Source organism: Numenius arquata, chromosome 14 (genome assembly GCF_964106895.1).
Source record: "Numenius arquata chromosome 14, bNumArq3.hap1.1, whole genome shotgun sequence".
In the NCBI taxonomy this organism is placed as follows: domain Eukaryota; kingdom Metazoa; phylum Chordata; class Aves; order Charadriiformes; family Scolopacidae; genus Numenius; species Numenius arquata.
The window spans coordinates 17,846,125-17,863,505 of NC_133589.1; the positions used below are offsets into that span (position 1 = coordinate 17,846,125).

General features: G+C 50.6%; 1 protein-coding gene across 2 annotated transcripts in view; it reads left to right on the forward strand.

Moving 5' to 3' along the window:
- Nucleotides 1-17,381, forward strand: part of RAB40C (RAB40C, member RAS oncogene family) — a 38,783-nt gene that overhangs the window by 16,997 nt on the left and 4,405 nt on the right. For both annotated transcript variants that reach the window (XM_074158450.1, XM_074158452.1), the window contains exons 2-4: nt 4,449-4,509; nt 6,762-6,822; nt 16,549-16,626. In XM_074158450.1, coding sequence (XP_074014551.1) covers nt 4,449-4,509; nt 6,762-6,822; nt 16,549-16,626 — 200 coding nt within the window. The remainder of the gene's footprint in view (nt 1-4,448; nt 4,510-6,761; nt 6,823-16,548; nt 16,627-17,381) is intronic.

A 17,381-nucleotide genomic window follows, 5' to 3' on the forward strand; every position in this document is an offset into this window, starting at 1 on the left:
ATCATACCCCATTGCCAGAGCCCGGCATGGGGTTCGTCGCACCATGTCGCCAGAGCCCGGCATGGCATGGGGGTCATCACAACTCATTGCCAGAGCCTGGCGTGGGCTTTCACTGGAGCCCAGCGTGGCATGGGGCTCATGGCATCCCATCGCTGGAGCCTGGCATGGGGTTCACCAGAGCCCAGCATGGTGCTCATGGCACCCTGTCCGCAGCCTGGTGCGGTGTGGAGCTCGTGGCACCCCGTCCAGAGCCCGGTGTGGCGTGGGGTTCACCAGAGCCTGGTGTGGGGCTCGTGGCACCCCATCCATCGCTGGAGCCCAGTGTGGGGTTCACCGGAGCCCAGCGTGGGGCTCGTGGCGCTCCGTCACCAGAGCCCACTGTGGGGCTCATCGCATCACATCCATTCCGGGGGATCAAAGCACGTTCTGGTGCAGAATAAATGTCACTCTGGAAATGAGCTGTGCGGGGCTGCCGGCAGAGGTGATGCTCAGGTGGGGGAAACCCTGGCAACTACAGAAATGAAATTTTATAAACTTCCCTTGACCTGCTGGCGTCTGAGCTGCCTGAAACGAGGAGGCAGAGGAGCAGCCCTGGGGTGGCGCGGCCACCACAGGCACTGCCAGCAGCCTCTGTGCAATGGTGGCATCTAGTGGCTGCTGTGGCCCTCTGTCCCCAGGCCCCTGGGGTTAAGGGAAGCCAGGGCCGAGCCAGAGGTATAGCTGGGCTGTGGGAATCCAGCTGAGCTCCTGGGAGTCTTTGTCAGCTGTGAATGGGGGGGAGTGTGTATTGGGTAGAGCTCTTCGGGGTGTTACTGGGACCAAAATAGTAAAGTGCCAGCTGTGAGATGGCCGGTACTGGCGGTAACCACTGTGGCGAGTCCCCCTGTTTTAAGGGCATCTGTGATTGATGCAAGTTTTCCAGCAGCAGTGAGCCATGGCCATAAGATGTTGCGTGCAAACCTTAAATGGAGTCCCTTTGGGCTGTCCCGAGGCACTGAGTGTTTATGGAAGAGGCAACCTGGAATTTTCTGCAAAATGTTGCAGTTGTGCAGTTTTTGTCCTTGTCAGCGAGCTTGTAGGTGGAGTTCTTGCTCAAAAACCTTTTGTGCATGTAGCCCCTAGTGCTAATCGGGGTGTGTGCAAGTTAAAAAGTGCAACACTTTCCTCCAACCCATATGACCAGATATTGCCTAAACGCTGACTGGAGCCTGGATTAAAAAGTCGAAACAGCTCTGCCTTTCTCTCAGGCGTGTGTGAATTCCCCAGGGAGGTTCTGTGGCAGTACCACAGGAGTGTAATCATAGAGTCACAGGATGCTTTGGGTGGGAAGGGACCTTAAAGCCCATCCAGTGCCACCCCGTGCCCTGGGCAGGGACACCTCCCACCACACCAGGTTGCTCCAAGCCCCCTCCAACCTGGCCTTGAACCCCTCCAGGGATGGGGCAGCCACAGCTTCTCTGGGCAACCTGGGCCAGGCTCTCACCACCCTCACAGCAAAGAAGTTCTTCCCCACATCTCATCTCAATCTCCCCTCTTTCAGTGTCAAACCCTTCCCCCTCCTCCTATGGCTCCCCTCCCTGATCCAGAGTCCCTCCCCAGCTTTTCTGGAGCCCCTTGAGGGACTGGAAGGGGCTCGAAGGTCTCCCCGGCGCCTTCTCTTCTCCAGGCTGAACCCCCCCAACTCTCTCAGCCTGTCCTCCCAGCAGAGGGGCTCCAGCCCTCCCAGCATCTCCGTGGCCTCCTCTGGCCCCGCTCCAACAGCTCCGTGTCCTTCTGCTGTTGGTGGCCCCAGAGCTGGAGGCAGCACTGGGGGTGTCTCCCCAGAGCGGAGCAGAGGGGCAGAATCCCCCCCCTCTCCCTGCTGGCCACGCTGCTGGGGATGCAGCCCAGGGTGCGAGGGGCTTTCCGGGCTGCAATTCTGCAATGCTCCGTAAGGTCTTTCCCCTTCGCCTCCAGCTCTGTGATGCCAAGGAGAGAAGTTCTGCCCAAAGTCCTGGACTGCCCGGAGGCGGCAGATCCCATTGCAGCTGTCTGGAAACGTGAAGAGATAGATTTGGTACTTCCCTTTCTCTGTGCTTTTGCGTTCAGCATTTGACATCGAGCGTGGTGGGCAGGAGGTACCTGGGGAGTTTCCCAGAACTGCTCCATCCTGATGAGCTCTCTGAATTTCCCGCAGAAGCGATGGGCCGTTCCTTGCCTGTCCCCTGGGAAGGGACATCTGCAGGGGCGAGTACAACCATGCACCTCGTGCTTCCCTCCCTCCACCTTGCGTACCTTCCCTTCTAACTGCAGACATCCCTGTGAAGTACATCTACTTTACCTCCTTATGTTCCCTGAGCATCTTTGGAGCAAGAAGCAGTTGCAGCAGGAGCTCAGGAAGTTTTCCAGTGCTGTTTTCTGCTGGTTGCCCGCTTTGGTCATGGCCATGTTTTGGTCATGGCCATCTTGTTCTGCCCAGAGACCGACGTTGCTCTGGTTTAAAGTCTGTGGTGTCGTTTCAGATGGACGTGGAGGGAATGGGTATTTAAAGCATTGCTCTGGTGACCGAGTCACATATATTGTGACGGGCAACCTGTGTTCCCCGTGTTGGGGATGTGGGCTGGACGGTTCCTGAGCGTGGAGCCTAACGAAGGCATTGCTGGGTTTGTGTGTTTGGTGTTTCCATTAACGAGTTTTCTTCTCTTTCCAGTCAAGCTGAACCTCTCTCACTTAAAAACTGGTAGTCAAGTGATTCGTTTCACCTTGACAGTGGCATTTTTGGAAGCACATGGCCTCTGTGCCCTGAAAAGAGTCTTTATTCCCCCTCCTTGGTGCTTTCATGCTCCATCCATCTGCCTGGGCACGGAGGGTGCTGAGGATTTACTGCTTGCGGGGAGCTCTTGTGCCTAATGAGGAATGGGGCAGCTCTGTGTGGAGCAGAGTCTGTGGGGATTTTTCATCTGAAACAGGGCAGTGGGCTTAATTAGCCCCTTCCCTAATGGCCCGTCAGCCTTTGCCAGGGATGATCTCGGCTCAGGAGCTGGGGGGAGATGTCTGGATGCTCCCTCCTGGCTTGTTCCCGCTGCTGCTTGCCTTCCCCAGGGATGGGGGGAGATTTATATCTGCCTGAAAATAAATAGAGATCCTTCACTCGTCTCTGGAGGAAGATAAAATGTAAACTGTCTATTTTCTGTGATAAAGCACTGGAAATAGTTGGAATTTAAGATAATTATCTTTATTGCTTTTTATAGCACCCTGTGAAGGCTGAAATCTAATTTGTTTTTCACTAACAGGGAGCTCCTGCTGATGACTCAGAAAAATCCATTTGCTTTATTGACAAACTTGTCTGTTTGGTTATCGGGGCAGCGTTCTCCTTGCAGGAAAAAGGAAATACAGGTTGTAACACACCGGTGGGTTTTTAATACAGATCCAAAGTTTGATATCTATTGGCAAGAGCGAAAAAATAAAGTTGATCTAACCGGAGTGAAGCGACTCTGCTTTACTAAAGACGTTTGTAAATTAGTTTATGCTTTAGTGGGCGTGCTTCATGTGCTCGAAGCTTATTAACAGGAGCTTGCGGAGAAGCTGCTTTTCCTGGGCACCTGGTGCCCCTTGGCTGTTGGGAGCCTGGGTTTTGGGGAAGGAGGTGGGAGGTTCGGTCCTGCCTCTTCCCTCCTGTGCCCGGGGCCGTGGGAGCGGCGTGTTGGGCTCTGTTTGGACCTGTTGCTTGAAAGTGGAGTTGCCCCTTTTTTAAACTATTTCTTTGGCCGTGAGACAGGCTGCCAGTTCTGAACAAACTCCTCGTGTATCTGAAGATGTTGAGCATCCTTTTTTTGCAAATGAGTCGCTCGTCAGCCCAGCGTTGTGGTTTGGAGGGTCTTCTGGTGCTGTGGCTCTACAAAAAGCAGTTGTCTGTCCTGTGCTCTTGGCTGTAAAGGGGGAGTCCTTTCTGCTTTATCCACCCCTGTACGACACGCACCTCAGAGCTGCTCAGGAGAAGAAACAGCATTCTCCGGACGGGCTTTCAGCATCACCTGCCTCCCAAAATGTCCTTTGACTGTGTCAGAAGTGATGTTTGAGAGAGAGTGGGTCTGCAGAGACGCTTCTCAATAGTTCAGCCCTGGCTCACCCCGCAAAAGTCTGTAATTTAACACTGTCACTTGAGATAATGCTACAAACCGCTGAATCTCCTACAGCTCCGGTTCTAACAGGTTTTATCCAGCAATGAAGAAGCAATCTAGGGGCTGACTGTATTTATAGGGAGGAGGGATAGAACTCCACAAGAGTCGGCTTCGCCTTGAAACAGAGATCTATTTCTATCAATCTCTGTTGCCCTCCACAAACACCCAATACAGTAAGGGGGAGAAAACACCTCTTTCTGCAAACATGAGATGATAGATCTGTTGGATAGAGCACATTTCTTGTCTGTCTCTGAAGACCTGCTCAGCTTTTTATTGATTTCTTTTCAGGAATCGACTACAAAACCACTACTATCTTGTTGGACGGCCGAAGGGTCAAGCTGGAACTCTGGTGAGTGTTTCTGGGCTGCGAACATAGGACCGGTGAGCGGGGGCCGTGGTGCTGCTGGGGGGGATGCTGTGCCACAAACATCATGCTGTTCTCCACTGGAATAGTCCCATGTTTGTCTTACTCTGTCATCCCTGACCGCACAGCTCTCAGTCGCCGAGGGAACAGTACTACTTTGGAAGCAGTACTGGATTTTCCTTAAATCCTATGATGGGAAATAGAGACGAGAATCGGAAAGGAGGAGAAAAAATGGGTAAAGCCCGTAGTCCCTGCAGAAGCCTGGATATTTCTCAATGACCTGAGTAGAGAATTAAAACAAGAGCAGTGACCAGAGCTCATGGTTAGTGTCAGACTGTGGTAAAGCCCTGGAGAGCAGGACTTACTGGAGTGACCTGATGCTGGGATGGAGATGGGAGGGGTGACCCCAGCCTTATCTGTCAGCATCCGAAGGAGACCTGGAGTCTTTCTGGCCCGGTTTTGTCTGAGGTTTTGACCTGCTGGGAAGCTGCCACAGCAATCCTGTAGATGAAAGAGGAGGGATAGGTAGCCTGGCCCTATTCTGGGTTCCACCCGGATCTGGTGGGGAATGACACAGGCCCTGAAACGTGAAGTTAAATAACCCCTTTACCAACGCTCGTATCAAGTAACAGGAACATTAGTATTCTGTGTGAATTGTTAAATAGGAATGAACGCCATGTTCTCGGCCTCGGTGACTGACTCTAGCAGCGTATAGTTTCGTGGTTTAATTATACCCCTGCTCTCTGAAGCTGAATGTCCTCATTTTTCTTATAAAAGAACAGAAGCAGTTAATTTCTCTCTTCCAGCTTGTATGTTTATATGTGCTGCTTATATTCTTTTGTCTCTCTTGTAAGATGTCTGTTTTAACATTTCAACCCCAAGTGTGTAGTTACTTAGTGCTTCCCTCTTGGAAACCCTCTTCTTTTTAAACTGTAATTCTTGAGCTGGAGAACCAGCACAGAACCTGAAAAGCTGGTAGCATCCGTTTATGATGCCCTAGTGTAATCTTTTACCATTATTTTCCTCATGCAACCCGATATTTGATTGTTGGGGGGAAAGGAGACTTAGGCACAAACTGTTAGGTTGATGTCCAGGACCAATAATAGGATCCTTGAAAGCTTTAGATCTGAAAGAATGACCATCCTAACTTGAGGTGACTGTAGCTGGTGCAAATCTGTGGCTGAGGGTTTCATCAGGCTTCTCAGTGGTCATTAATGTGTCTCTTTTTCACAGAAAGAGTGGTCGGGCATTGGAATAGGCTGCCCAGGGAGGTGGTTGAGTCACCATCCCTGGATGTGTTTAAGAGCCGTTTAGATGTGGTGTTGGGGGATATGATATAGGGGAGAACTTTGTAGTGTAGGGTAGATGGTTGGACTCGATGATCCCAAGGGTCTCTTCCAACCTGGATGATTCTATGATTCTTATCCTGGCCCAGTGAATAGACATGACAAACATCACAGCGTGTCTCTGATTACCCCGACGCATTTCAGTAGGTACTGGTTAAATCGGTGTTAAAGCTGGGCTCGCTGTCCCAGGTGTTCCTGCAGGCTCTGAGAGGTGCTGGCAATGCAGTCAAACCTATTTACACCATATCAGGAGCAGCCAAGACAAATGATAGTGACTGAATAGCCCCTTGTTGTCGCAGTGGGCTAGAAATGCTCTTCCCTCGTCCTCTTCATGCACTCTCTGTAGGGTATGATCAACCAGGTCTCTCAGCCATCTGGGTATAAAGATATTTCCTTTAATTTTTGACTAAACCGTGTTTGGAAAAATAAATGAAACTAGACAGTGCAAGACAATTTCTCCTCTCTTGAGTGGTTATGTTCACTTTATGGTAGGTCCTCTCCATGACTAGGAGAGGTCTGCAGTCTCGCTCTGACTTTGAACTCCTGTGGACTGTAGGGAACCAGAGAGAAAATCCTTTGCTTAAGGCAGTAAAATGACTTGCATCCTTGTAGCTCATAAGGTAGAGCTGGAACCAGCTCTGGTTTGTAGCTTCTCCGCGGGAAGCACGACAACAGCAAGGACCTCTGGAGTGTCCCTGACTGTAGTCAAAGGTGGTGACGCACCCACCGGTTCTTCCCAAAAACACTGTGCAGAGCAGTTTGGGTACCATGCATGTTCTAAAGATCTGACCAGATCAACGCTGATTTATTGGGTTTCTAACTCCAACAGGAGATGTGCAGTATAGGATTCCATTCTCCAAATTTCACAGCTGTAACTTCCCTTTGTTGCAGGGACACATCAGGACAAGGAAGATTTTGCACCATTTTCAGATCCTACTCTAGAGGAGCCCAGGTAAGTGCTGCTCTCGGTGCGTCGATGGGGCACACGTGCTTTTCCTTTAGGCTGTAAAAATCTTTCATGCCGTAGTAAAGAGTTCTGAAGAGCAACGCATCAAGCACGGAAAGGATGGGAAAGACTAAGAGGCACTGTATGTTGTCTTGCTGCCCGGTTTTGTGGTTTTATGGAATGGTGGGAGAGAGGGGAATGACTGACTTTCCCAGACTCCGGCAGAAAAGGTCTGATACAGATGATATTCAGTATTAGCTCCTAGAGAAGGGCTGAGAAGATGGGGTTTTAGAGGACAAGGCAATTCTAGCTCTGAATCTGCCTTAGCTTTAATGTGGGAGCTTGTACTTTCTGAGGTTTGTCAAATTTGTTTAAATATGACATTGGCTTTCCCAGTGGAGTCCTTCCAGTCTGTATTGCCTTCAAGGCAGCTCCAAAAATAGGGTGGCTCCTACTTGCATGTTTGATGCAGACTTGAAACTGGAGCAGCTCAAGTGGATTGTAAAGTATGTTCCTTAAAACATGAGGCAGAGTGTTACAGTTTCTCCTTTGGGTCCTTCTCCCAGAATAGCATCTAGATGCTGAACAGCAGAAAAATCTTGTGGTCCTCTGAAAAACTGCTGTTAGTTAATAGAGCTTTCTTACAGTTTTATTGTCGTCCCTTTAGTAAGGTGACAGGGTCCCTCCAGGATGAAGTCTCCCTAAGCTAAATGAAATACGCTATTTTTCCTTTTCTTTCCAAATCGGAAAACTTTGGAGAAAACTCTTCTTCTCTTAGACACTAAGAGTCGGAAGCTTTATATCAACCTCCTGACTGTGCCAGCATCCTGGCAGATTCCCAGCCTTTGGGAAACTGCTGCTTTTATCCAAGCTCTTGCCACTGTTGCTCTTGGCTTTTTGTTCCTTGTAGCTGCAGACTCTTGCTTTGCTGGCAAAATCCATCACATTCGCTTTCCCTAAGACTTCCTTCAAATTCTCTTTTGCTGGAGACGGTAGAGCACTTCACCTGGGATGTACTGTTGATACCTCCTCTGGTGTCTCATTTATTCTTGTTTGTGCACATCTCTGGGGTTGTGGATGCTTTGAGGTAGCTCCTTTGAAGTGGAGGCCAATATCCAGGTGCTTGCGGAAGTGCAAGGCAAGGGGTGTTGGAGCGTGGCTTCCGCAGTGGGAGAGGACGGGATCTCCTGTTCAGGTCCTCAGTCCCATGCATGCATTTGTCTTTAAGCTTCCCTCTGCCCTTACTACATTTCAGATTTATCATTTGAGACCTTTTACCTCTGTCTGCAGCATGACCTGCTGTTCAGAAGGCTTTCCCCACTTTGTGTACACTCTGAGCTCCTCAGAGCAAGTGCTGGGTCTCCACAAGCCTGGACCCAGCAGAGCCTTCACCCACACGCCAGAGCTTGTAGCCGCTGCCACCAACCATCCATCCATCCATAAGTAGTGATGAGAATATTTTAATGGAGAGATGAGTACACATCTCTCTAGAAACCACAACAGAGGTGTCAGGCACTGACACCGCTCATCCTTTGGGCTCCTGCAGCCTCTTCTCCCTCGACACTACATTTGACACTGAATGCCATAAGGTGTCATATATCCAGCTGACCTTAAGTTTGAAACTGAAGATTCCTTTCATAGAATCACAGAATGGTTTGGGTTGGAAGGGACCTTAGAGACCATCCAGTCCCACCCCCTGCCCTGGGCAGGGACACCTCCCACCAGACCAGGTTGCTCCAAGCCCCCTCCAACCTGGCCTTGAACCCCTCCAGGGATGGGGCAGCCACAGCTTCTCTGGGCAACCTGGGCCAGGCTCTCACCACCCTCACAGCAAAGAAGTTCTTCCCCACATCTCATCTCCATCTCCCCTCTTTCAGTGTCAAACCCTTCCCCCTCCTCCTATGGCTCCCCTCCCTGATCCAGAGTCCCTCCCCAGCTTTCCTGGAGCCCCTTGAGGGACTGGAAGGGGCTCTAAGGTCTCCCCAGAGCCTTCTCTTCTCCCCCAACACGCCCAACTCTCTCAGCCTGTCCTCACAGCAGAGGGGCTCCAACCCTCCCAGCATCTCCATAGCCTCCTCTGGACATGTTCCAACAGGTCCATGTCATCTTTTTTTCCCAAAATGAAGTTCTTGACCTTCCTTGCTTTGGAGGTAACATCTCGCCCTTCTGCTGTACTTAGCAGTAGTTTTTTAGGAGCTCACACCTGAACATCTGCAAGACTTGCCTTGTCTCTCTTATCTGCTAACCCCTCCCAAGGAGTCTGGCTGAGAGATGTTTGCAATAAACCTCATCAGCCAGGCAGAGGGACCTTTAATGTGACTTTAATTGCTGAATGCTGGGGCATGGAGCTTACGCAGCAAGGTGTGGCCTTTTCCTCAAGGCCTGCATTCTGCTTGTGCAACAAATGCCTCTTCCAAAGTACTGCTGTGATCCCTTAATCCTGATCAACCCTTACCCTTAAAAACAACAAACCAGCCCTAAACATCAAGCCTGCCCAGTAGGAGGAGGGGTAGCTCCCAGCGAAGTATCTCCACTGCCCTCTGAAGCGCTCATGAGAAGAGCATGGTGGCCAGTGGGTGCCTCTTGATGACTAATGACCAGAGCCCTTGTACCGTCTTCTCCAGGTGGCTTGGAGCAACACTTAGATTGGTTTCAGCAGCAGGGGATTGTTCCCATGTGGCGATACAGCGATTCCTGTGTTAGCAAGAGCACAGATGTCATCTCTCTTAAATAATTTGCCACATCTTTCAATAGAAGAGGAAAATATCTTCATTTAAACTCTTAATGGTTAACCAAAGCAAGAGGACAGCTTGTTTTGAATAATAAATGCCTGTGTGACTGCAAGAATGGACTTCAACACCTCCGGTATTTTCAGTATGCAGAAGCCGACTTCTTCTGGCATAGCGTTAGCATAAAGACAACTTAACCCAGCGCCGTCTCAGGGGAATAGAGATAAATCGCTCCCAAGTTCTCTTATTTCTTCAAGATGTATTTAGTGCTGTGTGCTGTACTGACTGCTTCAGCTGCCTGCTTTCCTCTGCTGTCTTCCTATCATCAGCCTTAAAGACTTCTGCTGTAGGAAGCCTGATGCAAATCCAGTTGGAGGCAAGAGAAACAGCTTTTTTAACGTAACGAGCCAAAAGCTCAGGAAGAATAAATACAGCAGAGGAGAGAGAGACGCCAGGGTGAGAGAAGCTCTGTTTAAAGTGCAGTGTGATATTTGTACAAAGGCTGTCACTGAGTATAGGATTGAGACTCTGAACTGAGCTTCACGTAAGGAGCATGAGGGGAACTTGGATGAGTTTCCGAGGAGGACTTTGATGGGTTCGCTGGGAGAGCAGGAGGCCTGGCAGCCCTTGCAGGGGTGACAGAGAAGAGGGTGAGTCCCTTAGAACAGCCACTGCTTAGGAGAATACTTGGTGTGAAAAGTGCCTTCTGATAAGGGACACGCACCTGACTTTCCCACACACTTTATTGTTGCTCAGCTGTAGTGATAAGAATTGAATCTTCTGAAGTAAACCCTGGAGAGGCTGCAAAGTGGGAAAAGAGTCTCCAAACTGGGAGCAGACCTTCTGGGGAGTTTTCCTTTCCCCTGGAGCACAGCCTCCTGCTTGCTCAGTCTGGACTAGTCTGTCTCCAGTGAGAGGACTCTCCTTCAGCCACCTCCGTCCCTTCCCCGGTTTAGACTCCATGCCGCTTGCCTGGGTACGTAGCCATGTGGATTTCATGTTCAGCAGGAACACCTTCCTCTTCAAAACATCTAAAGCAAAATAGCTTTGCTGCCCTTGATGAGCAAATGAGGACCAGTCCCTTCTTTCAGCCAAGGTGGACCAGCCGCGTTTGCCTCGGGATTTGCTGTGAGGATCACAGATCTGTCCTACCTCCCCTCCCTGCCCTCCCAGGCTGATCTGATCTCGTTAGGGAGGTAATGAGCTCTTTGGCTCAGGGTGGAGGTTTGTGGCGTACTGGTGTGCTTGGGACCCCCCTCTATTTCTTTTCTCACTTCCCTGGGGTTTGAGTTTCTTCTTTCTTATCCCAGCGGCTTTCATCATCCCTTCCCTCTTAGGGTCTGCTGGGCCAGCAGGTCCTGACCTCAGCACTTCAGGGTCTTGCTCTGGGGCAAAAGAGGAGCAGTTGTGTCTGGGAGAGCAGAGCATTGGCCTTTAGGCACCGGTGGGACAGGGAGAGCATGCGGGCCACCTCCTGGTGACTGCAGGGCCAGGGGAGGGTGGAGATGGAAGCCCAGCAGTACTGTGACCCGCAGAACAAACTTGGGGAGTCTGGAGCTCACTGTGCTGCGGAAGGATTTTTATATTAATTGTCATCGCATAGTGTGTGGTGAAAGGCATTTAGTGATGCTTGAAGGTGCTTCAGAAATCTTTTATTTTGCCCGTGAACTTCTGCTCTTTGGCTTTTTCTGCTTGGTTAGAAGGTCTCAGTTGTGCTGACGGCAGAGCTGGCACGCTCATCTCAACCCTTGTGTGCAGCTGGGGCTCTGCTGGCTGCTGTGAACGAGTGCCAGCGATTCCAAGAGCCATCACAGAGGGGAGAAAGAGGGTTGTGGTGATGCTTTCTGATCTAGCAAGGAAGAAGCAGTGCCAGTATCATTCCTGATGTCCTCATGTGCCAGTGAGTTAATGTTTCTGGAAGCACGGCTTGCCAACTCTTCCCAGACAGTGTGACACAGAAGGTCCTTCATGAATAGCTTCAGACCACCTACAGGAAGCCACAATCAACATTCAGAGATGTTCCCATCTTCCAGCGAAGCTGCAGCCCTAACAGAATAATGAATATTGCTGAGTTCTGCTTAGGCAGGTGATTTGAGTGGCTGCTGTTTATCCTGTTTGGGGCTTCTTAGTATGCAGGAAGGTGGTGGCTTTTTTGGCAGCTCAGCAGACACTGAGATGTAGGCTCTGCTCTACCTTATGGCTTGCTTTGTTGCTGCAAGTACCTTTCCTGCCTCGGGTCATTCTGATGGGCTTGTCCGGCTGCTGGGGGAGCCTGCCCTGCCTGCCAAAATGTTTATCAAAAGCTCAGTGATAAATGAACAACCCCCCCATCGATGTGTTATGCTGTTGGGAAATGGTTTGGCAGCGGGAGGTGATTGTCCAGGAGCCAAGGGCCAAGGTGCCAGCTGGAAAGCGGTGACCAAACGTCACACGAGAGAGCAGGCAGGAGAGACACAGTGTTCTGGTTGCCGTCAGCGCTGGATCTTTTGTTTATGGTTTACTTTGTCCCGTGGGCCAGAGAAATGCAGTCAGGGGGGAGGGTCTTCCAGGCTTCTTCAGCACCAGCTTTTTTCCATCGGTGGAGAATATCGGTGAGTGATGCTTTCCTGGCCACCCTGGCATCTGCCTGCCTGGAGCTGATGTCTTTGGGAGTCGTGTGAGCGCCTGCTTCCCCCCAGCCGTGTTCTGGCGTGGTGTGCGAGTGGCTGGGGATCCAGCTCATAAACCATCCGAGAAGCCTTTTTGGAGGAGTCCACTTTGCACCGATGGGTGAACGTGCTGCTTCTCTCACCTTTAAAAGCTTGTTGCTCACAGGTCTGGTCTAAACCGTCAGCAGACAGGCAGGGATGAAACTTCTTATTTTTTTCCTCATGGTTATGGGGAGAGATCCCTGTGTAAGCTCCTGCTGGAAAGGAGTTTGGGGTTTGGCAGAGTAAGTGTCCACATGTGCTGCTGGATACAATAACGGGGGATCTCTCTGTGTCCCTTGTCCACTACACGACGTGCTCACGTGGGAGTTTCTGTTCCTGGTGTGCTTTGGGTTCTGCCAATCCCAATAGCGTGGAGCAAAAACAGACTGGAAATTAACTTTGAAAATCAACTGTGAAAAGACACGAAACAGGTCTGGGGATGAGTCCAATTGTCTTCCACAATGAAGCCTGTAGGCAGGTTGGGGAGAAAAAGAAGAACGTCTGATGGAGGGTTGGTGAGGGGTCCGGAATACCCTTGACCTGAGAACCTGCGGCTTTTTACTTCATGCCGTGGGAACCTGGGGTATGTAACACTGACACGGGTGCTTTGTGAAACTAAAAATTGAGAGGTACAGAGATATTCAGGTGTTGACAGCCGCCTAGGCACTTAGAGAACAATTTAGGCTGCAAATGGGAAGCTGTTAATTTGTCTGGTTGAGTAAATTAAAATTCTGTGCACATTATTCCAAAGGAGACTTTTCTTTAAAAAAAAAAAACCTGAAAAACTCAACAGATCTTACTTGGAGCTGTCTGCAGAGCTGGAGCCAGCTCCCTGTCTGCGTGCACGTCTGTGCACTGCTCTCTCCAGGGGAGAAAATGATAATGACAACGTGCATTTGGGATGTGCGCTCTAGAAACGCAGTGTCTGGAGCGTGCCAGCGCTGCCTGGGACAATTATGAAGTGATCTGGCAGCACCACCAGGTTTTTAAGACTGTTTCCTCCATCTTCTGCTGAGTAAGAGTAAAGCTGCTTTTAACACCCGTGCTGGGGAGGATGAGGAGAGAAGCAGGGCATGAGACGACTTGGCCTTGGTGTCTCCTGACCTTTGGGAAGCTTTCCTTGACAATCTTCTCCAAGTGTGCCTGCCTGGAGCTGTGTTATGACTTGGAGGGCAAGCTGGCAGACAGCGTGTTGTCTCTTGCCTTTAGAAATGATGGTCTTGACCTTCCGCCCTGCTCCTGAGAACTTGGGGCTGTGTTTTTTGCTGATGTTTTTATCCTTATTCCTATTTAAAGAAGATCCAGGCTGCAGCTGCCAGCCAGCTTGAGAACTCTCTCCTCCCAGAGCATATTTCTGGCAGAAGCGATCTTCACAAACTAGGTCTTGGGTCTGTTTCTCTTGGCTAAAGGAACTTGTCAATCTAGAAATAAAATAAGTAGACTTTATTTAACTTGCCGGCAGTTTGTCTTGGAAGGAGGGGGGGCGGGGGGGGGGTGTCATCAGAGTTTTTGCTTTGTTATTTCCTGACTCTCATTCGTTCACACGTGCGGCCTTGGAAGCTAGAAGTCAAAACTAATATAACAAAAATGAGAAAAAAAAAAAGCTTAGAGTGCTTAAAATGTGATGTATCCCAGTAGTGGGTATTTCTCGATTGGGTTCTTGAAAAGCAGTAGCTTTGGTTTTGTGGAATTTCTTAATTATGGAAACCATTACTTCATTCTTATTTTTTCCTATCTGAACCTAGGAGAAACTGATTCTTTTCTCCGAAACAAAAGCAACCTCCAATTCTTTTTCAGTGTGTTCTGGAAATGTTCTAGAAGTGACCCTGCAGAATATTATGGACTCTAGGCATGAGCTCCAAACTTTCCCTGGAGGAAACTGAAGGCGCATCTGCTCCCCCCGCCCCACAAATACTTCTGCAGTTATAAAAACTCATTGTCAGGTCCCTCGGAACAGCCTCAAACCCAAACTTTGAAGGGCTCGCTCTTTGCGTTGGGCTATCAGACATGAAAACCAGCCCACCAGGCGTGACTTGCCTTTGGTACCCTCTCCCCTTCTTTTTTTTTTTCTACATTTGAGCCTTTCTGCAAATGGTACAAACGCAGATGTGTAGGTGTTGGAGGGCAGCAGGGACAGAAAAATCAAGCTTCACCCGGGGTGGAAGAACTGTGCAATGAGGTTGGGATAAAGCTCAACAATCAGAATTGTTCTGACCAAGACTTTTAAAAAGGATAAAATTGGGCAGGCTTTGTGAGAGCTGCTTATTCTGAGAGGGCTTTGAGAGAAAGGCAGACAGTGTCGAGGTACACTCGGCGTACTGGGGAAAGGCTGCTTTTCCCAGTGAAGGAGATACTTCAAGTGCCAGCTCAAGAAGTAACTGTATTATGAGGATTCGAGTGCCTTTGTGGCTCAGGCGCCCTGGTGTTTTATCATTCCTGTGTGCTCCAGATCTCACGCTCCTGATTATTTTTTTTATAAACTTGAGGTACATCACATCTTTGTTTGTGGATTCCGTACAGGTCCCCCCGGTCCATCACGGCTTTGGCAGCAGCAAATATTGTAAGGCTCTGTTTCAGGAGGACTGGGTAGTTTGTGTTTCCCATCTGTGTTGCGGATTTTCCAGTTCAATGAATAAAGGAGCGACTCTGCTGGTCCATGAGGATGCTTGATAGTCTCTGTGTCGTACCAGGACAAATGTAGGCAGTTTTTCAGCTCCCTCCTTCACTGGGTTGGATCTAGGCATCTCCTGGGGAGGACCAGGCTGCCAGCTGAGAATTTCCTTTGCCAGTTTAAGATCTTGCCTTAGGGACGGCTGTTCCTGGAGGATACCCCCAGTTCAGAGGAGACTGGTTCTGCCAAGCTTGCTGCTAAATGGTCTGTGATCCTGGAGTCTCACCCAGGCTGGTTTGTTTTGCCATGGCTTAGTCCTGTTGCTGCTGGGTTACATTTCATCCGGCATTCCCAGCTGGGCTGCCTCCTCTCGCACTGCGAGATCATCTGTTCCTCCCTAGTTCCCCTCTCGGGGCATCTTCAAGTGCCTGTTGTCACTTGAAATGTCCTCAATTGCAAAGAAGAGAGTGACAAGAAGTCAGAAAAATAACGGGAGAGCTGCCGAGAGGCTGCTGCTAAAGACAATTCTCTAAATGCTCTATGTGCCCGACCCGTACCACGAGGCAGCTCCTGATGACGTGACTTGTGTGCCTGCAGGGCCACGCACAGCCTACTTTCCTTGTGCCTGTCCTCAGAAATACTTTGATTCGACAAAAGCTCACTCAGTAAGAGTTGCTGTGGACCTGAGTGGTGGCTAGCGTTCTGCTTGTGGCCCTGGGTCCTGCTAGCCGGGCTCGTGGAGAGGATGGAGACCTCCCCCCCCCCCCAAGGTGATGTTTCTTGTCCTCATGGCTAGAGCCACAGACTTCCCTGCCATGATTGTCCCTGTCCTGGTTGCCAGCATCATTGTGCTGCATCTCGAGAGGTGACAGGGGAGTGAGTGGTGGGTGTGGGTGGTGACCGGGGAAGATGGATGTGGGCTGAGGATGCAGTGGGTACCTCTCTTTCCAGAAGAAAGGACAGGGTGAAGGTCCTACAGCAAGACCTTTGGTCTGACCCCCTGGGGTTTGCCAGCATCACTGTACTGTGTTCGTCACCTGCCAGTGTGGAGGTGACAATTAGCAGCACTGGCTGCCCTCAGCAAAGCCCGGCGTGGATCCAGGTCGCAAGATCTCAGTCCTGCAGAGACCCCGTGGTGCTTATTGGCATCACTCAACTTCTTCCTTGCCAGCAAAGGGGTGACAGGATGAGACAGATCCTGGAGAGGGAAATCCTAGAATGGTTTGGGTTGGAAGGAATCTTAAAGATCATCCAGTTCCAACCCCTGCCATGCTGGAGATGGGTGTGCTTTATTAACTGTGGCATGTTCTGCTGCCATCCTGCCACTGAATGCAGCTCTTCTGCAGAAGGGGAAAAGACTGTTTCTGCCTCTGAGTTTGGATCAGGTTTGTGACAGGAGAGGAGTGTGTCTCGCCTTGTTCTTCCAGATACACAGTGACTGAGGCAGTTCCTCCTCCTTTGTGAAGACTGCTGTTTTGGAAATGATTTGAGGGATTTTCAAGTCAAAGCAGGAAGAAAATCTTCCCTAATAGTCCAGGACTAAGACTTTTGTCTTAATGTTAGCCGTAGTAAACACACAAATAATGTGGCTGGAGCAACGTTCTGTCCCTTAGCCTTTTGGGGGAGTGGTCTTTCAGATGTGTCTCCCTTTCATTTTCCTACTATGAAACTTCCCGATTGCTCCTGATTTTTCTTCCACCAGGGAATCCTCTTGGTGTACGACATCACTAATCGCTGGTCCTTCGATGGGATAGACCGATGGATAAAGGAAATAGATGAGGTAGGTTGAACGGAAGAACATGTGCTGTGGTCTATAGCAAAAATCTGAGGAGGTACCACCTGAGGTGCCACCTCTGATATGGGGACGTGAACGGCTCTGCTATGGAGAGGAAATCATAGAATGGTTTGGGTGGGAAGGGACCTTAAAGCCCACCCAGTCCCACCCCCTGCCCTGGGCAGGGACACCTCCCACCAGACCAGGTTGCTCCAAGCCCCCTCCAACCTGGCCTTGAACCCCTCCAGGGATGGGGCAGCCACAGCTTCTCTGGGCAACCTGGGCCAGGCTCTCACCACCCTCACACCAAAGAAGTTCTTCCCCACATCTCATCTCCATCTCCCCTCTTTCAGTGTCAAACCCTTCCCCCTCCTCCTAGGGCTCCCCTCCCTGATCCAGAGTCCCTCCCCAGCTTTCCTGGAGCCCCTTGAGGGACTGGAAGGGGCTCGAAGGTCTCCCCGGAGCCTTCTCTTCTCCAGGCTGAACCCCCCCAACTCTCTCAGCCTGTCCTCCCAGCAGAGGGGCTCCAGCCCTCCCAGCATCTCCGTGGCCTCCTCTGGCCCCGCTCCAACAGCTCCATGTCCTTGCTGTGCTGAGGACTCCAGAGCTGGAGGCAGTGCTCCAGGAGGGGTCTCCCCAGAGCGGAGCAGAGGGGCAGAATCCCCCCCCTCGCCCTGCTGGCCACGCTGCTGGGGATGCAGCCCAGGGTGCGGGGGGCTTTCTGGGCTGCCAGTGCACATTGCCAGAGAATATTGAGCTTC